Genomic DNA, 21,230 nt, shown 5'->3' on the forward strand with positions numbered 1-21,230 from the left:
GAGCAGGTCAAGTTTAACACAAAGTTTAACATGAGATTACCTGATGGGCCAGGATGTATATATTATGACCAACATCTTTTGGGTGGATTTTATCTCCTCCATCTTCCTTATCACCCTCAGTGTCCAGATCTTGGCTATATGCCACTTTCATCACATCCACCTAAACACACAAACAAGGTGGAAAAATAGCCGTGAACACGGTTAATACACTGACCTCACGATAGTAAGAATGATGACAACAAAGCACTACATCAGTAAAGTACGTGCATGGCTTGATTGTGGCTACTCAGCCAAACAAACTTACAAAAGAAACATACTACTCAGGTCTAATGGAATGAGTCTTGGAATAAACATAACCCCGGACATTAAAATCACAGAATACGTGAAGGCAAATATCATGATAATTTTCAGCATAAAACCAAAAAATTGCCAAAATCAAAAACCCTTTGAAAGGTTACATGACGATCCTGGCAGCACTGGCGCATAGATCTGATAAGCATCTGGCTCTGCAATGGTCCACCACTCTTCCTGTAGAGCTGCAGGCAGTTGGCAAAGGCTGGCCATTTGTGGTTGTTCATTGTGGTTGTTCATTGGTGGTGAACTGGTCCCACAGATATTTCAGTCACAGAGAAGAAGAAAAAACTGGCCACAGCAAGACCTTGTCATTGTTTGCTGTCCATGTCACTGAAGTTGTGTCACTGTAATGCCAGCACTGTGTGGTCTTGCATTGTCCTGCTGGAAAATCAACAGTTCCAGTCTGGCTCATGGGAATGGAAGAGACGTTGACTCAAGGACAGGGAACATCAATGCTGCGTCGAGAAAGATGGTTGCTCTCAGTCTGCGCTAAAGACATTCCTACATTACAGGACATTCCTCTCTATAATATCAAACTTCTACCACCACTTCGGTTGACTTAAACAGTGTAACAGGTGGCAAAAGTCTCAATGTCTTCACATATTCTCTTCCATCGGTTCTGTCAAGGGCAAAACAGCATTCATAAAACTTTCACACATCACTTTCGTCACCTGCTCAGATGTTCTGTGCTCTGCAGAAGATAAAAATCTCCTCCTTCACTTTTCAGCATTACCCCTCAATGGCATTTGAGCGTGCAGATACATTTCTTGCAGACGGAGGAGCTACTGTCCTTCTGAGCATGGATGAGTGATTTCTTCCTGGAATTACTGTGCTGTAGATACTGTAGTCTGAAGTTTTTCAAGCCAACAGTGGCCTGTGTAACTCATTTGGTTGCTACTATCTAATTGTTTTGAGGATCTGATCCATATGTTCGTAAAAGAAGACATAGTAGCGACATTAGCAACTGGGTAGCTTGTTACACACTCTGACAGCCCTTTGTGTAAATAAATGCCTCCTGTTTCTTGGAGAACTGCGTCCTGGTCTTCTTCCGTTTCCAGTCGTGTCCTCTGGTTACTGATTGTCACTGATATTTGCGTAGTCTTGAATTTTGTCTGAATCCCTTGGAATTTTCTTTGCATCTTTTAAAGTGTTAGATACTCCTTCTTATTTAGTGTTGTGTGCAAATGTGATCAGTTTATGTACTATACCAGAATCAACTGTAGATCAATGATATAAAATAGTAAAAGCAAATCCTAATATAGATTGCCGTGGTACACCACAGTAACATCACACTACATATCTGTACTTTCTGCTTTTTGTCCATTAATTAAACAATTCTTAATCCAAATCCAAGCAGTTACTATACTTAAATCAGCCCAAGTATATTATAATGTATTTCCTAAAATTCTATTCCCACACACATGATCCTCTAGTTTTGTTCTGATTATTATTGCCATAACCTTAACTAACGTAATATGATTATTTATTATTACTAGTTTCTATAGAATGTTTGTCACTTAACATTCAGTTTCATGGATGGATGCTACTTTACCAATTATCCTGTCAATGTGTACAACCCCTGAAGAACTGAACCCTACAAAATTAAGACTTACATTTGTTACTTGTTACAATTATATTCTGAGTAGACCAAGGCTTGCATTTTCACATAGTGAAGTTCCCCCTTTTAACAAAACACACACATGGTCACAAATACACACCTCCAGGAATGTTGAAACCTAATGACTCTTGGTGAACTGTGTTTTCTCTTACCAGCTCATTTGGTCTCATTTTGAACAGGATCTTTTCTGCATTTTCACTGTCATGTCTGCTTTCCATTATTGCAAGCAAAAGTTTTGAGGCATTGTTCTGAAGAGAAAGAGCAAACAGCACATAAATTCATCACCACTACAGGGCTTTCATAAAGGCTGAATGCTGAAACACACAGAAAAAAATGTCTTTCTGCCTCCAGAAACTTGTTTCCAGATGCAAAATCCCTGAAATCTTCAGTATGCTGACAAAAATTTACTCAGAGCTATTCTGAAGTGTTTTCAATAAAAACCACAAGAATTCCACTGTAATTACTTAGAGCAATAAAGTTCAATGTAGTTTTACAGCAGGAAGGTTTAATGTAGTTTTTCAAAACACAAAACACTCCACTGGTGTTTTAATATGCGGTAGGTGTGTTAATACAAGGGATTGACAGAGTACCTTCAGCTCCAGGACCAGGTCCATACGATTTGTCTCGAGCGGATTGATTTGATTCACAATGAGGGCTATTATAATGTCAATTCCATTGGATTCATGTTTTGCAATACAGGTCTAAAGAAAAAAAAAAAGAATATGCAGATTACCGCCGAGTGGAATTTCATTTGTCAAGGTGTAACGTAGACTGAAATGAACTCAAACCCAGACAAAAGATTGCAAGAGCCAAAGTGTCAAAAGTGAAAATACTTTTTTCTGGGTTTTTCGATTTCCTTGAATATTTCAAAGACTATAAAAATCATGCTTATCAGTAAGATTGAGGGACAGACAGAAAGACTCATTTCCTGAATAAAAACAGTTTCATGTAAATCTACTTTTTCTCTCATATATACCAACCAACCTTCATATCACAAATTCCAAAGTAATAATCTACCAAACTAACACAAGAAAAATGTCCACATTTGCCTTCTCACTCATTCTCTAGTGTGTGTGTGAAAGGTAGACTGCACTTATAATCACATTAAAATAACTTTCCTCACCAACATTAAAACTGCCTATAAATACAACTACTGTATATAAAAAAGCCTTTAACTTTGTATTTACATTTCCAAAATCAGAACATCAAAAATATCAAAATTGAGCTCCTGCAGTCGATTCACCAGAAGTAATTGTAGATAATTTGAATTTAAAAACAAGTAATTTTTTAAAAGGGAAAATATGCCAACAGTACTTTTCAAATCTTAAAATTCATATAAGCAGTTATTAAAAGGAATAAGGATTAATACTGTAAAAAACAGATTTTAACAAACTTCCATTTTCCATCCATAAAAAACTGCCTGTTGTGGATAGGAACCCAGAGTCTGTTCTGGAAGGAACACTATAAATCCAGTTTCTGAATTTAAAATTAACATGAATTTATGCTTCCTATACTGGTAAAGTAAATGTTTGTGACCACTAATTTACAGTGTCTTCCAATGGCATGATACATTCCTTTAATGTTAAACTGTAATGTAAAGTTAACAAATGTGATATGATATAATATAAAGATCACTTTATTAGCTATATACTATTTCTTGTATTAGCAATTTGTCTTTTCGGATACCCCATCTTGCTCTCCATGAGACACACAGACAGGGAGAGAAGCTTGGGGTCAGAGCGCAGGGTCAGCCATTTATACAGCACCCCTGGAGCAGTTGGGGTTAAGGGCCTTGCACAGAGTAGGATTCCCATGCCGGCCACGGGATTTGAACCAGCAACCGTCCGGCCACAGGCGCAGATCCTTAGCCACAGTGCCACTGTTACTGCATCTTATTGCAGTTCTGGGCTAAAGGGTTCAATTCTGGATTGGAGAACCTTCTGCGAATTGATATGTTCTTTGCAATGGTCACATGACTTTTCTCCAGCTGCTCTGGTTTCCTGCCAGACATGCTGTCTGGGTTTATGTGGGAGTACCCTGTGGGCTGGTGTTCCCTCCAGGGTGCCTCCTTCATCGATCCCACTGTCTACCATGTTAGTGTCTGGCTCACTGCCACCCTGCACTGAACTGAGCTGCCACTGGAAACGAATGCATGACTGAATGAATGATAGACAGAGAGCAGACCTCCAAAGTTGAAAGATCAAAAAGCATCAAGGTAAAAAAAATCCCGCCAAGTTCAACATTTAACAAGACACTATAGTATCTTATGAAATGTATTTTTGAATACTAAATGAGCATCCGAGAAGGAAAAAAGTATTTTTTGAGTCTTCACTGTAGCACTTTAAACTCACTTTGGGAGTCTTTGGGAAAAGGTCACGGCTCTTGTGCTCAGTCATCTGGCTGGGTGCCTCTATCCCTAGAGATCCATGAGACTTGGAAGCGAACGATGCTGCAGAATCACCTCTAGTGATTCCCTGGTTTTAGGTCACTCACATGACAGAGCACAAGGATGCTTCTCAACTCCCGATAACAAGCCCTTTGGCTTAACCAATGTACCACCCAGCCTTGACACATCCCACCAGCTGCCACGTAAATAAATGTCCAGCAGGGTCCTCCTCTATTAGGATGCAACAGCAGAACCCGATCTGGGGGCTTGATCTGCCCCCAATTAAAACGTCCCCAATTATTGTGGCAAGTAAAACATTTGTGCCTTCAAAATCTGGAAGAAACCTGGAGGTTAAACGACAATTGGCCACCAGTGAGGAGGGATAAATTAGGCGTGAAGAGTCTGACAGAGTGGAAGTGAAACAAGGCAGAGCGGGGCGGTACCTGGTTCTCATGGCAGGGCCCCTGGCAGTACTCCGTGATGGTCTCCAGAGTCTGCTTGACCAGGTCCACGTTCCTCTCGTTGATGTACAGGCCCAGCAGGCCCAGGCCGCCTGTGGTGCCCCCGCAAATACAGTCCAGGAACTGCAGGGTCTCACACACCAGATTATAGTTGGTTTTGTTGTTCTGATTTCTGAGGAAATTCTGGGTAATAAAGAGGGAAAACAAAATGTCAGATCGGCCTCGGCCCTCTCACAGAAAGAGCAAGGCCATCTGGGGCAGTAGGAGCGCGCTCAAATGATTCTGGTCCCCGAGCTTTGATATATAAACGGCGATACTCTTTCTTCCAGGGTAAGAGAAATCAGCATCGGGTGGATACGTTTAAGGTAATCTGGAAATCAAAGAACTGTTTTTGAAGTTGAAACATACGTTTTTATTTGTAACCAACTGGTTGCTCATATAGAACTAGAATTAGAGGACCTACCGTAGAAACCATGACAACCAACCGTAAGACATAAAAGCCACAGGAAGGGATACAACCAAATACACAATGTTTTGTTTGTTGTTGGGGTTTGTTACGACCGTTAGTGCTGAAGAAACACGTCTTTTTGGCAAAGTGCGGCCCCACCTGCAGCTCCCTGTTGTGGTTCTCGCACAGCAGCTGGAGGAAGCGCAGGATGGGCTCCATGGTCACAATGGCGGGACTCGTCTGCGTTTCGTCCTGCGCGGCCTCCTCAGCCGCCGGCCCGTCGCTCCCCGAGCCGAGCAGATCGATGTCTGGGTCGATCTCCTTCCGGAACATGCTGTAGGCCTTGGATGTGGCAGAGGAGGCCTCCTTTAACTGCCCTTTCATTTCATCCTTGAGGTGCAGAGGGGATTCCTTCCCTGTGAAAGTTATAAAGTGTGTGGGACATATTATACTCTTCCTGCCACGTAGACATAAGGCATGGACAAGCTTGAAAATATCAATGCAGCTAGAAGGATACTAGTAGTATTTTTTTCCCCCTGAAAAAACAGATTTTGATATCTATCTTTTGATTCTCATTATTTTTTTTAACCCATCAATAATCTGTACTATTGATAGGATGTTCATTCTGCTGAAAAATTAAGTTAGCATTATTAAGCATTCCCTGCACAAATTAGTTAAGCACTACTACTAGTGCTTAATTTAAAATCCTCAAACTTTCTAAATGTATTTAATCTTACTTAATATAATCACAAAAGAAAAATATCGTTTTTCAGCAAAAACAGCCTTCACATTTTCAGCCTCTATTACTGGGGCTAGTTTTATTTTTTCTGAACATTGTCCATCATTGGTTACCTTAAAACATACCAGAACACTATCCCATAATCCCCCTGCACCATATCCCATAAGTCCTCTGTGCCATGTTTCCAGTGGGCATGAACTATGGAAAAGCTAAGGAAGGCATATTTTTAATTAGTTTTTAGGGGGAAAGGGAGATTAGAACCTGTTTGCCCCCAGAGTTTACATTTCCAGAAAACCAAAACCCAATAAAATAGCAAGCATATAAACAAAATATTTGACTTTTTTTCTACTGTGTTTAGTAAAACAGTCAAAAAGATGTTGACCTTCAGAGGTAACGGAATCCAGTTGCTAGGCAGTTCAGACACTGATAAGTTGGACTGACCTGTTTGCTTCTGCCTGGTTGCTGTTACATCTCCTTCATCATCCCTCTTCTTGCAGGTTAGATCATAGGTGTTCACCGAAACTGTGGATCGGATCTCTTGCTGTGCCAGTTTCATGCGATCATAAAAGACTTTGAAGAACTTCTCTGACTTTTTCTGCTCACGAAGCTGATGGTAAAATGAATTCTAGAAAAAAAACAAATGTTGCTTCATGAGCACAGCCTCAGAAAGTAGCTTGCATGTACAGAAATATTTTTTCAATTACTGTTTATTTGCCAATCTTATGCAGACAGTACTAAGGGAAACTAGGAATACAAAGACACATTGTGCAAAAACCAATCATACATCATACCTGTATTTGAGTATTTCCGCCTTTCAATAAAGCAATCCCCAGTAAAATACTCTCCTGGAAGATTCTATCATTTTTGGTATTAACAATCAGGTCTATCACCATCTCAGTAGCTCCAACATTGTCTAACAGGCACTGAATATCAGTCATGCAGGTTCCAGATTTGTCTGAATCTTGTGTAGATGATCCACCTCCAGAAAAAAGGCAAAGAAACAACAATAAGAAAATACATGAAACGGATTAAGTGTTCTGTGGTGAAAAGGGGAACCCTGTGAGCAATTTTACCGCCTCTAAAGTTATACTGGATTCATTTTACACAGGCTCAACTCCCTTAGGAAGTGTCCTTAGAACATGAAGAGCAGCAGGCTGATTCTTCAGGAATAGTATTGCCAGTGCTGGCTTTCACCAACTTTAAGAAAGGTTACAAACAGGAGGCAAATCAGCCCCACCGAACCCAATATTGGTAGTTAGTTTAATTGATCCCAGATCTCATCCAGCCATTTCTTGAGCTTGTTCCAGACTCCCACAAATCCTTGGTGTACAGATGGGCCTCCTTCGGCCCATGCTGTTCTGTTGCCAGAGGTCTTCTCAATTTTGATAGAACACATTTCTGCTATAAAATTATGTTTATGTTAAAATACAAATAAATTGCGTCATGTTTCCAATGTTGGCATCCCCAAAGCATGATGCTGCCACCACCATGCTTCACTGTGGAGATGGTGCTCTCAGTGTGATGTGCTGTGTTAGGTTTGCGCCAAAGTTCAATTTTGGTTTCATCAGACCATAGAATCTTCCTCCAAATTGTTGAGTCTCTCACATGCCTTTGGGCAAACTCCAGCTGAGATGTGATATGAGTTTTTTTCAACAGGTTTTCTTCTTGCCACTCTTCCATACAAGCCAGATTTATGAAGTGTGCGTGCTATTGTTGTCTCACACAGTTTCTCCCATCTCTGTCATGGAGGACTGTAACTCCTTCAGAGTTGCCGTAGGCTTCCTGGTGGACTCCCTTACTACGGCTCTTCTTGGCCGGACACTCGGTTTTGGAGGACGGACAGTTCTGGGCAGATTCACAGTTTTTTCCATATTTTCTCACCTTTTTAATGATGGACTTCACTGTGCTTCGAGGTATATTCAATGCCTTCTTATATCTTTGTCCTAACTGATATTTTTCAAGAACCTTGTCTCGGATCTGCTTGGAATGTTCCTTGGTCTTCATGGTGTAGTGTTTCCTTGTAAATGCACTAAGTGAGGAAGCTCCCAGACACAGATGTATTTATTCTGAAATCATGTGAAACACCTCAGCTGCACACAGGTGGACTCCAGTCAAGTAATTCTGTGACTTGGAGAAGAGAGTTGGTTACTTCAGAGGTAATTTAGGCGTGTCAAAGCAAGGGGATGAATACTTATGTATTCAATTATATTCTGTTTTTTATTTTTAATTAATTTAGTAAAATGTCTGGATTTTGTTTTCACTTTGACATTATAGAGTACTTTGTGTTGATGAAAATTCTCAGTTAAATCCATCATGGTTCCATGCTGTAACACAATAAAATGTGAAAAAGTCCAAGGGCGGTGAATAATTTTTGTAGGCACTGAATCCTCCAGTCCTAACCCTTAAAGCCAGACCCTCTGAGCTCTATCTACATCAGACCACTTCACTTGCAGTTTATGTCACTAAACAATTCACATGAATATTAACCAAAAACATTTACATTTTGGTCAAGGTTCACCAATTTCTTCCAGATACCTTGGTTTCCATACTTAGGTTAGGTTAGAGACTTGAGACCAGACTCCAGCTGCCTTTCTCAGCGCTTCATCTTGCAGTCCAAAAACAGGCTCTATAATTTCACATCAAGTATTTCAAGAAGCCATTTTTTAATTGGCTTGGCATGGCACCGGACACAGAGACATTACAGAAGCAGTGAGGGAAGAGGGGAGAGGGTACAGGCTGGTAGTTCCCAGAACTCACATTCCAGAAATCCCAAACCCAACAGAATAAGAAGCAATTCAACAAAATAGTGTTTATTTAACTATTCATCAAACACTTACAGAGGTGACCGCTTGTTGCTGGTAAGTTTGCACATTTTTTGGAGTTTGATCTGTTTTCTTTTGGTTTCAGCCAGGTGGGAATAGGTGATAAAGAAGATAAAGAGACAGGTTATATTGGTGTTTAATGTACAGGACACTGTCAGAGGGTAATTTTAGTGGAGTCAGAGGGAGTGCCTTTGGCAACCAATATAAATACATTTTAATTTGGATTAGAAAAATCATTTGAGTGTTCTTTTTATTTCTGCTTTAAATCATTTAATACCTACCTCCAGAAGACGTTTTAGAGTAATTTGCTGATGAACTGCTGATATCACTTGATTTTGACAGAATTCTTGTATTGCGAAAGTAACGAGTTAGAAGAATTTTCCTCAATATATTGCCCTTAAAAATAAGAAGAACAGCATTAATCATACACTTACATTTTTGTGTATATTTTCCCCTTTTCATGGTAAGAACAACTCTTTCATGGCAACCTAGAAATTACATGAAGCAAATAACGGATAATATAAATCATTCTTAAATGTTGGTTGCTCGTGATCTTAAAATGAGAACTTCTTAAAGCTGTAAATATTAGATAACTTCATAGCTACATATTACTCGCAGTTTTTCCAGCTAAACCAAAATCATGCAAAATTACAGCACATCAATTCACATCTTGGAACAAATTTCAACGACTTGAATAGAAAAAAGAATAGCTCATGCACATATTACACAGATTCTATTTTGTGGAAATTGCAGTCTTTTTATTCTGACTTTTGAACCCCAGGGACTGTAGATAGTCTAGTTAGTTGCCAGTGGGATATTATGGGGCTTCCCATTCTGAAGAGTTTCTGTTCTTATATCTCAGCAAATATACAACAGAAAATCCCGTCTCTTACAAAATGCATTTGTCTGGTTTTAATTCTGGTTTTAAGAAGGTGTTCAATTTTTCAAACCTTTGTTCACAGAAAAAACAAAATGTTTCTCAACTTGTCCATGAAAATTGCTCCCTCATTTGCTGTTAAAGGGCTACAAGAAAAGATAATTGCCCCACAATACAGTATATTTAATTACCTTTGCCTGCCTAAGACCTGTAAGTGTTCTGTTCCTTGTGCCATTAATAATGCATCAGCTTCTAAACTATGCCATCAGAATGTTATTTGCAGGTGTTTTGCAATTTCTCTGCAATCTGATCCCCTTCTACACTCCCACTGCCACTCCTCATGTTTTCCTGTGGCAAAGCAATGTTGTCTCGGGAGACAAGATGCTAAATACGGTATGCATTTCCTCAAAGGCAAGGTGTGTTGCCTGTTCCTGTGCTACGGTACGTGGTTTTTTCAATCTGTGATCCGGGGAGACGAACAGCAGACTGTATGTGGCCACTGAAGAATGGAAACAGCTGCAGTCGCGGTCCAGAACCTCCAGGGGTCCACTGCCCTTGTCTACCAAGCCATGTCAACATAGACACTGGAAGCTCCTGGCCAGCAGGCTGCGGTCAGCGAATCTAAGTGTGACGGGGTTCCAGAGTGAGGGCCTGCCTAAGAGGTGCCAGCTATCAGTTATTATGCTCCCAGATCCCTGACAGCTGAGCTGCCCCCTTATTCAATGCACTGAGTCTCCTCGGAAGACGTGGGAGGTAGGCGGTGAGAGGGTGCATCCAGCCCGCCTGGGAGCTCAGTGCAAAGCTCTGTTTCACAGAGAGCATGGGTTCCCAAGGAAGCCCCAGATCCAGGCCAAGAGCTGCAGACGTGCGAGCAGGGGACCAGCTATTCCAGTGGCCAGACGGTAAGCCAAAAGGACCTCTGAGAAACCGCCGGTGAAGCTTTGTTCACACCGCATGCCCATTTTTATCTCTGATCTTATGACCTGGTTTCTGTTTACTAAATAAAGGGCATTAAGGCACAGGGACAGTTAAACTTCTTGACTGCTGTTGGGTGTTCGGCCCGTAACAGAGAGCTTGAATTCAAACAAGCAACATCCAGAGTTACTTCACAAATCATGGTGCTGCTCACATGCTGGATTGCCTAACACGAAGTCCTGAAGTCCATGGAATAAACTGCACTTCTTCTTAACGCATAAATATTCTAATTTTGGTCTATTTTAAGATGGAACACAGTTAATCTGACTTTGGCTTCTATTCACTACCTCAATATCCAGTGAAGTCATTTCTGCACTGCCTCAAAGCTGATCGCTCCTGAAACTTTGAGCTCTGAAAACAACAGGTGTCTAGAAGCAAAAAAGGCAAGTTAAGCTAAACCCCCAAAAAATATGCAAAGCTGAGCAAATACGGAGCAGCAGAAAAATAACCTGTCCTTTATGTCATAAGCAAAATCAACAAGTTCTTACGAGGAGAATGAGTTATTTTTCATAGCAGGTGCACTAATATTTTATTGAAGAGACAGGACAGGTAATTTTATTATGCTAATTCACATTATCTATCCACAGGATTATCAACACAGGGTTTAGACAGGCTCCATGCGCCGTGCACATCTGCAACACGTGCTGTGCACCAGGTAAACAACGCTGGCTTGGGAGATTTCGCCTCATTCCTCTTTTGTCATCTGGACGAGGATGTGTCTTTTCGATATTCTCTGAGCCCCAGATTTCAAACATTTCCCCAATGGGGAACAGTTCTGGAAAGTACAGAATTTATGGCATAACCGTCGCATGAAAGAAAGCCGCCATAACATGAGCAGAATATGGATGACCCTCGTCTTGCTGGAATAATAATAATAAAAATGATAATAATAATTGCTTACACTTATATAGCGCTTTTCTGGACCCTCCATTCAAAGCACTTTTACAGGTAATGGGGATCCCTTCCACCGCCACCAGTGTGCAGCCATAGTGTGCCAGAACACTCACCTCAGTGGGGAGGAGAGCAGAGTAATGAAGCCATTTCATAGATGGAGATTATTAGGAAGCCATGATTGGTAAGGGCCAATGGGAAATTTTGGCCAGGACACCTGGGTTACACCCCTACTCTTCTTGAGATACACCCTGGGATTTCGAATGACCACAGAGAGTCAGGACCTCGGTTTTTACGTCTCACCTGAAGGACGGCGCCTTCCCCGCCACTATACTGAGGCATTAGGACCCACACGGACCACAGGGTGAGCGCCCCCTGCTGGCCCCACTAACACCTCTTCCAGCAGCAACCTTAGTTTTTCCCAGGAGGTCTCCCATCCAGGTACTGACCAGGCTCACACCTGCTGAGCTCCAGTGGGCTGCCAGGGGTGAGTTGGCAGGTGATATGGCTGCTGGTGAATGTTCTGCCATGATCAATGCCAGCGAGTGAGGTGAGCAAGTCAGTGTAGCACTGTGCAGCCAGGCTGCCATCAATCACTACAAGCCAGGATCTCTAATGCCACGTCTGTAGACCATCGTGCTTTGGGCCTCTCCATTGGCCTTAGCAAGGTGAAGCGTTGCTAAATAATGGCTTCTGAAAACTCAAGTGAAAACTGTCAAGTACAGTGATAGCAGTTTTCTAAACTGAAAAGTGTAAATGGCAGTATTTCGTGTAAGAATAAAAAATGTATCCAGCCACTGACCAAATGGACTGAGCTGCAACGCCTTGCCTGGCTAGACTTTTGTAACTGAAACCCTCAGATGGCGAAAGGTGAAATGCTGACATATTCCAGTTTTGAACATAGCAACGGCACAAAAGCCTTATCCCCTTGATAAGCGGGGTGTATTAGCTCCATTCTGTGTTTTTTTTTCTGACAGGCTTTGACATTCACCGGGTTTACACAACCTGTGCGCATTCAGCTCCCTGACTGATGAAGTGATTTAATGCTCATGCACGTTTCCCTGAGTGCATCACAGCCAGTCTGCAATGATCAATTCAAGTTTCTTTTCACGCTCAGTATATTTCAGTAGCAACTGATGAACTCCAATTTCGAAGTGAAAGTGCAAAAGAGTGTTTATTGAGGAGATGATAGTGATGGGTGACAGGGCAACCCAGCCGAGGGAATGATGAAGCTTCACTGGCGCTTAGTTCAGAAAAAAAATGATTAAAGTCACAACATATCCCAGTAACACACACGGCAATGGATTCACTATAGAAAAGCATAGTAAGCAAGAGAAGAGAACACTCATATTGTAAAATGAATCTATTAATACCAATAGACTGTGAGGCAGACAGATTTCAGATACGTCAGCAGTTCAGTTAGAGGGCTGCGGGCCTGGCTAGGAGGACAAGGAAAACTGAACTTGTCTCAGCTCGTCTGAGCTTATCTGCAAAACCCTTATCTGTGGTTGCATTAGTGAACTAATTGGGGTGGACAAGGACAATTTGAATAGAACTAAAATTGTGGGGAGTCTCCCAAACCAATACATTGCAACTATTGTACATAAAAGATGGGAATAAAATGATGGTGGTTTTTCCCATCATGATATCTCAAAATACTTTAGAAGACAAAATGGCAGTGACAAAAAGAGATGAACAATATTCCTAATGTAGCTATTCCTTCATTCAAATCACAGCTTTATAATTTTGGCATTCATGCACTTCCTCCTTTCCTCATACCTCATTTTTGGTACAAAGGAGAAACAGTGAACAAAGAATTTAATTCTGCAGAAGGCTCTCTTCTTGTTTATAACATTTCTTATGTTCTACAGCAAGTGCTACTTTGTTTGTGCTTTGTGAACCACAATCCAGCATGTTTTCTACAACACTGCCTGCCAAGGAGCTATTCATTTGTATTGCTATTTTTTCCCCTTGCGGCATCTCTAATGCTATACCTTCTTGGCAAAACGCTACAGCTTCTGAATAGCTATGAGGCTGCCTAGCTGGAGGCACAGCTATATTAAATAAACCAAAACCGAAAAGTAGTGCTGCGAAATGTTTAGTGTCTTAGTATCGCAAAATTATTTCAGTGGCATAATCTTTGAAAATTTTAACATTTCAAGGAATAAGATGACAAATATAGAGATAAAGCAAAGCCAAAAATGACCACATTCCTTTTCCCTCTGACGTTTTGAAACATCCTCATCTTAACTCGATTTTTGCAAGATAATAATTCCTTGCATCTTTATAGAACCCCCTTCATCCACCACTGTCACCCACTTGGGTGTCGCATGGCTGACAGAGCACCACATCAGACAGAGAAGTGAGAAACTGCTTCAGCGTTGGGGGGGGGGGGCGTTTGAGAGGGCCAGATTAAAGGAGCCCAAAATGGTCATTGAAAAAATTAATCAATAAAAAAATGAACCAGGACACCATGGTTCACACCCTACTCCTACTGTACAAGCAGTGCCATTGTGTCTTTAATGACCGAGGACCCTGGATTTGTTTACAGACAGTTTGCCGTTCTATTCAAAGTACAGAGTCACCTGCAACACAGTGCCCCTTGTTACCATACTTGGGCACCAGTTTGGAAATAATGATGCAAACAGAAAAAAGTCTTTCATGCTTGTCCACCAGCACTACTTGCTCCAGCAAGCTGGTTTTCCTTGGAGGATCCCTCTACCTACAGTCTATGGGCAAGGCCCTACCTTGCTTATCTTCTGAGAACAGACAAGACCACTAATTTTACAAAGACTATCAGACTAAATAAATCTGTGATCCATATAATGATAAAGAAGTACTCAACTATCTAAAATGAAAGGCTTTGAACATACTTCAAAGCACCTTCTATTTACTTTGACTTCTTGGAAGGTTGTTCTTCAAGGATCGTAGTGATCACAGCTGCCATTTTCCAAGCTGTCTATCCTAAACAGAAACATCTGTACAACACCGAGAAGTAAGGAATTTCTCAAAACACCACCCTCAGCCTGCCAATGACATCATTTTCACGCATAAAACAGCACTTTAAAATAGCACACAGCACAAACAGGGGTACCATGGAGCTCAGTTCTACCATGACATGAGTTTTGCTTAACCCAAGGTCAAAAGAGCCAGAATCACATATTTGAGTTATATAAGAGTTGAGGGGAAAACCATTTCAGATGCCACTTATACTAGACCACCAAACCTGAACTCTCGTCGCTGGCATACTGAAGAAAAAGACAACCATTGGCAATCTGCTACAGACAGCGCGTTGCAATTCTGCCACCACAAACACCATGCTGAAAAAGTAAGGCAAGAGGAATCAGGAAACGTCCAGCATTCATATTCTAGACCCTTGTGGGAACAGCATGCATCATGTTACGTGGACAAACAGCAGAGTAGAGACTGTGTTTGCAATAAAATTCTCTCTTCCCCCTGGTGGTCATGAGAGTTTTAGGCCAAAGAGGACTCTCTTTTTTTCCCACCAATCCCCATTTATTTTCTAACACACATTCGTCGCATTTGAAGACGCAAAACTGCTCTCTACATGACATGCCACATATCCTATTACACTCTATAGAACATACATTCCAAATGAATGAAAGAAAACGGAGGCTTAATTTATTTTTAGGCTTAATTGAACTGGAGGCGCCAGTTCAGCAACCAGAAGTAGCCGGACAGTCTCAACCCTCCTTCCTGATCTAAGCCTTCGCTGAGTGATGTCAACTCACATGATAACATCATCACTTGATCCTCATCTGGCAGAGCACCACGGATTGTGACTAACTGTTAGCACCTGCATGACAGCCAAATGCGCAGTTACAGATTGACTAAACGTGGTGCAATTAAGAGTGTGACAGGTTAGGGGTGAGGCTGAGATGTAAAGAAAAAGCATTCGCTCAAAAGCCATAAAACACCGTTCTCTGAGGAAATCTGCCACCTCGATGAAAGGTCCATCCAGCACCCGACAGTCAAAGTTTAAGTACCTACACTTGCATATAAATAATACGGTGCCTTACACAGTTTTCATATTTTGTCACTTTAAAGCTTGCAGTCATGACACCAGCAATTAAGATTTGTTACATCATACTCCACACAAAGAGGCAAGCAAATACGATTATAATGTAGAAATAAAAATACGTAATAAAATATTAAACCATATTCAAAACCTTTGCAGTGGCAGCCTATATTATTTTACAAAATTACCTTAACGAATCAGATAATTTGCGGGGTGTCCTCTAGCAAGTGTGCAATAAATAGTGGTTCTTGTGATTTCAGGATAAACATGTGTCTTTCTAAGCCTTTCTTGGTCAGGTAGTGATTTTCCAATTTCAAACAGACTCAACCATGAAGAATAAGGAACTATCAAGGCATGTTAGGGATAAGCTGGAATGGTTTAATAAAAGTTAATTCTCCTGAGTGGCTGAAGAATCTGAGGATATACTAGAAATCTTTAGTCCACGAGTGACCCCAAGCAACTTGAGAGAGCTCGAGCTAACCTACCAAAAAGAATGGGCAAACGCTGCACCAATTTGGTGTGCAAAACTGGCAGAAACTTTCTCTAAATAGAGCTGTAGCTGTACTGTAATTGCCACTAAAGTTGCTTTCATTAAATATTGAGTTCACGGGTTTGAACACCCTTGATAACATTAGCATTTTTTCTTTAGTTTTCACTGACATTTACTGCAATATATCTATCAATAAATTAAATTCCTGAGATGTGACAAAGCCTTTTGAATTTTTGACACATTCTCCTGATATAAATGTTATCAACAATTAACAGCTACAGCATGTAGCTCCAGAGCAGTAAAAATCTCAAGATGAATCTAAAGAGTTACTTCTGTGAGCAAAACAAAAAAAACACATTAAATGTTCTGTGGTTACAGTATGTCAGAAAAGAGCTGAGCATTCAAAAAGCCTTGGATGCTCCTGCGTCTCTACACGAGTCATAACAGCTGCCATATCACCCTGCAACTCACCACTGAAGCTCAGCAGGTGGGAGCCTGGTCAGTACCTGGATGGGAGACCTCCTGGGAAAAACTAAGGTTGCTGCTGGAAGAGGTGTTAGTGGGGCCAGCAGGGGGCGCTCACCCTGCGGTCCATGTGGGTCCTAATGCCCCAGTATAGTGAAGGGGATACTATACTGTAAAAAGGCGCCATCCTTCGGATGAGATGTAAAACCGAGGTCCTGCATCTCTGTGGTCATTAAAATTCCCAGGATGTCTCTTGAAAAGAGTAGGGGTGCAACCCCGGCGTCCTGGCCAAATTTCCCGTTGGCCCTTACCAATCATGGCCTCCTAATAATCCCCATCGATTAATTTGCTTCATTACACTGTTCTCCTCCCCACTGATAGCTGATGTGTGGTGAGCATTCTGGCGCACTATGGCTGCACACTGGTGGTGGTGGAGGGGATCCCCATTACCTGTAAAGCGCTTTGAGTGTCCAGAAAAGTACTATATACAGTAAGTGTAAGCAATTATTATAATAATTACTAGTATTCAAGGGCATTCTGGACATTAAAGATGTCCTATTAATCCAAAACTTTCTGGAAGGAAGCCCTACTTTTCTCAGCGATTTATTGTGTGATTTACAAGCAAAATCACTACCTCCTTGGATCTTAAATCTACACCTTCAAAACTAGGTGTGAGCTCAACTTTAAAGGTGTGCAGATCAAGACATTTCATGACATTGTGGGGCTAGATGGGGTTCTTATCAGAAATGCACTGTAATAGATAAGAAAGTAATACAAAGATTAGAATCTTCCTTTGAAGGGACATAATTTTTCTCTGCTGCACCTGCAGCTTCAAATTTGATCTTGTGATTATACTTCGTAAACACTAGAGTGAGGATGATGTTTCTTCCATCCATCTTCTCTAATTCCCTATACACAGCTCTCTTCTCATGTGTAGGCAACGAATACAACATGCATATAATACCTCTTTAAAAAATACATATCCACTCTAAACGCAGCTGAATCTAGTAAGGCAAATCATTTTATTAACAAAATAACCATGAAGCTGTGACCCTTACCAGGAAACCAAACTGGAACAGGTTGGGTGGATGAAATAAGCATGAACTGCGTGAAAAACACACGTTTCTTCAATGCAGTGTCAGGTGATTTAATTTCTAAAGCATTTTTTTTTTTACACACCCACTGCAAGCTTACATTTATAAGTGCAACCGCTGATGTACCAGACCCAAGCCTGAACATCACCCACATGATCATGTGCCAGGCTCAAAAGCAGTATGTTTCCGTTTTGTTTTTCTGTTTGGTTGCGTTTTTTTTTTTCACGGTAACTTATGTTTTAGTCTTATGACCTTCATGAGAGCATGAATATTCTGGTGAGGACTAGAAATCTGAAACGCTAGGTAGCTTGCTAATAAAGTGAGATTGAAAAAACAGTCATGAGTTTCCGTATTCATTTTAAAGGTATTCATCCTTCAACTGTGCAGAATGAAACCGTGCTGTAAAATCCGTTCTTCAAACAATCCTGCCCATGATTTTGTGATGTCAGAATAGTACATTCATTCCAAGATGTTTGAAAGTCCTTAGACAATTTCTTGTTGCTTTTGTTTGCAGGAGGTACTTGATTTACTTTACAAATGGTGGTATCTTCAGCAGTATGATTCACACTGCTGAAGTGGCAGGCCACTGGAATCAGTGGTAAACGTTCCACAAAGTGGTCATATCTTGTAAGTTCCTCTCATATATAACCGATTGCATTTTTTGCAGCTGATACAATAAGCTACTGCTTTAGATGTACTTGTGTTAAGAGGTTGGTGGATTGCTAGTGACGATTTTAGGCCTCTAATCATTATGCATGGGTTATTACTTTTGCTGGTGGTACATCTTGGTCTATTACAAAGAAAAGTGCATTTTAATAGCTTCCCAGAAGAAGCATCTCACTTTGAGACAATTGTGTATTGTTAAAAGTTCTCTTCTATTGGAAGTCAGTGGTAGCATTTTAAAAACGGGCATTGCTGAATTTCAAAAATATCTCTACAAAATTGGCAAGGTGACAGTTGTGAATTAGATTGATTCTGTTGCCCGTGTGTTTTTTTTTCTACTATTGTGGCGTAACGCGGGGTCCCGCCTTTGCGGTCCCGGCTTCTAGAGGATGAGCCCCAGCTGGGCGGGTCCTATAAAGGCACACTGGACACGCCCGGGAGGGGAGAGTCCGAGAGAGGATTGAACCCGCCTCAGGTTTTGTTTTCTTTTTCCGCCTGTTCCGCTGTGCGGTACCATCCGATTTGATTAGTCATCGGATAAAGGTGATCATTTTCTCACTTTAATTAAGAGTTTCATTTACAAATTCCTGACCACTGCTGCAAAACTGGGAAGAAAGAGTTCTGTCTCTGTGCATGAAGAGTGGTCTTGTGGCTCATGAGGGGCAGTGGGTTCGGAGTGAGAGGTGGTGTCAACAGTGGAACGCGAAGCTGGGTGGAGAATGGAAAGCTACTCCGGCAATGATCCATGTGCATTCCACAGCTGGGTGGAAATTTCCTGCTTCAGGTCATCACACGAGTTTTTATACTGTATATAGTCTTTTTTGCATTGCTTTCTGCACAGCTGAAGGAGAATGTAATAAATTACATCTTGAGTACATCTTTTACTTTCTTAGTCTTTTGTTTTGCACACTGCAGTTGAATCATAAAGTATAAAATGGATTTCAAACTTAAAAAGTGATTATGATTTTTTTCTTTTTTTTTTCCCCAAGGCAACCTCTAGAAGTCTGTGTTGTGCTCACCAAGAATAACAATTCAACAGACTCCTAAGGACGGCTCTTTCACAACCTTCTAAGTATTTCTTCAAATAATCTAGTGACCCAAACTTAAACTTCCAAGCTTCAAAACAACTTAAGTAGAAGTTCAAAATTAAACTAAAATACAAAAAGTAGCCAACACCACCATCCTTTCTATTTCAAAACAAAAAAATTGCAAAAGACGTTGCACAATACTTGTATCAACACAGGGAAAGTCACAGAAAGTTGGCGAAAGCTATGATATACTGTATGCTTTTTTTCCATCATAAACAACAATAAGATGGATTAAAATCTCTTAATTGGCCATAAACTATTTCTTGTATTAGGCATTTGATTTTCCACATAGCCCAACTTGCTCTCCATGAGACACACAGACAGGGAGAGAAGCTGGGGGTCAGACCACAGGGTCTGCCATTTATACGGCACCCCTGGAGCAGCTGGGGTTAAGGGCCTTGCTCAGGGGCCCCGCGGTGTAGGATTCCCCTGCCGGCTGTGGGATACAAACCGGCAACCTTCCAGCCACAGGTGCAGATCCTTAGCCAATTCATGACAAAAATCTGTATTCATAGTCCCTTTCACTCATCTCAAATCTCAGATATATATCTATTTTGAGCAACTCATCACAGGAATCTGTAAATACTGTGGAAGGCACATTCAACAAGCTTTACATCTCCAGTACACCGAGCAATGGCAGCTCCCCTTTGTTTTAAGAAGGTAAAGACTTTCAATTCAGAATAACAGACATCATATTTAGCAGGCTGCTCCAAGCTCTTTGGGTCTTGAGTGATGTACAATGGTTTTACTTCATTGACTTCTATGCAGGTGACCAGGTCAAGACGTTTCCATAGAAACCCCAGGGAACACAAGTTGAAACAATAAAAAAATGCAAGATTCTCTATAGCTCAGTCTTGAAAAGGTTTTTAAAAATAAGAAGCCAAGTTGCTAAATACTAAGTTATAATTAAAAATGAAGTGTTCACTTAGGAAAAAAAAAGCAAGAAAAATGCTCAGGTTTGCATGTACTCATTGAAAAAAAAAATTAAGTGGGTATTTAATGTTGTATATTATTTTGATCTGAATGCATTTTGTGCAATGCAAACTAATAACTCAAAAAACTGATTCGGTTACTTTCAAAGGGTGAAACCAGCTTAGTCTGTTCATTACCTCCTTACTAAAACTTCAAATTAATATTCATTGCGCTCAATATTATTTTTTTAATTACCTGGATACACACATTTAACCACACTTAATTGCTGGTGATGAATAAAAATGAAAACAATCTCCTGAATTGGAATTTCAACCCATTTGAACAACAATATAAAATACATACCTGTACGTATTTAACAACCTGAGGTATAGAAGCATAGCTAACGTTCACTGACACAGATTATGAGGCAGTACACTACCACATAAGACAGAAGATGTTTAGATTCGACTGCAACAGTTTTTATACAGGCAATTATTAATACTTGGGGAAAAAAAAAGACTATCAACATACATCATGAAGAAACTGTTATAAGAACATGACAAATGCTCATTAGTTGCATGGACTGTTCTCTTCATAATATTTTATGTGTTCTTAACATTATGATGATTATAAGGCAATGAGAATTTTAATGCTCGCATTAACTACAAATGCAAACGACATCTGCAAGTGTGTCTTTGCTGCTTTAAGAAAATTAACTGATATGGAGAGATAGAAGGTGAAGAGATTCCGTATCAAAGTTGCCAACAGGAAGGCTGCTGTGTAGCAGTTTCCCTGAAGGGATCAGAGGCAGCAAAGGCATGTGACTGAACTGCCTTGAATTCTCAGCACAAGGCTCCGTGGGTCCCTTACAATAGCAGCAGGGGACTGTCTGTCAATTAAAGCTTGGC

At 40.8% G+C, this 21,230-nt stretch overlaps 1 protein-coding gene across 3 annotated transcripts in view; it reads right to left on the reverse strand.

Annotated features, from left to right (window-relative positions):
• The window catches only part of itpr2 (inositol 1,4,5-trisphosphate receptor, type 2), a 160,575-nt gene that overhangs the window by 45,738 nt on the left and 93,607 nt on the right, over nucleotides 1–21,230 (reverse strand). For 2 of the 3 annotated variants that reach the window (XM_069192742.1, XM_069192744.1), the window contains 9 exons: nucleotides 9,110–9,224; nucleotides 8,844–8,900; nucleotides 6,798–6,985; nucleotides 6,448–6,631; nucleotides 5,427–5,683; nucleotides 4,802–5,002; nucleotides 2,563–2,673; nucleotides 2,125–2,220; nucleotides 41–160 (listed from right to left, as the gene is read on the reverse strand). In XM_069192742.1, coding sequence (XP_069048843.1) covers nucleotides 41–160; nucleotides 2,125–2,220; nucleotides 2,563–2,673; nucleotides 4,802–5,002; nucleotides 5,427–5,683; nucleotides 6,448–6,631; nucleotides 6,798–6,985; nucleotides 8,844–8,900; nucleotides 9,110–9,224 — 1,329 coding nt within the window. The remainder of the gene's footprint in view (nucleotides 1–40; nucleotides 161–2,124; nucleotides 2,221–2,562; nucleotides 2,674–4,801; nucleotides 5,003–5,426; nucleotides 5,684–6,447; nucleotides 6,632–6,797; nucleotides 6,986–8,843; nucleotides 8,901–9,109; nucleotides 9,225–21,230) is intronic. The other variant, XM_069192743.1, reaches the window with a different exon arrangement.

The sequence above is a fragment of the Lepisosteus oculatus genome, chromosome 7 (assembly GCF_040954835.1).
Source record: "Lepisosteus oculatus isolate fLepOcu1 chromosome 7, fLepOcu1.hap2, whole genome shotgun sequence".
Lineage (NCBI taxonomy): Eukaryota > Metazoa > Chordata > Actinopteri > Semionotiformes > Lepisosteidae > Lepisosteus > Lepisosteus oculatus.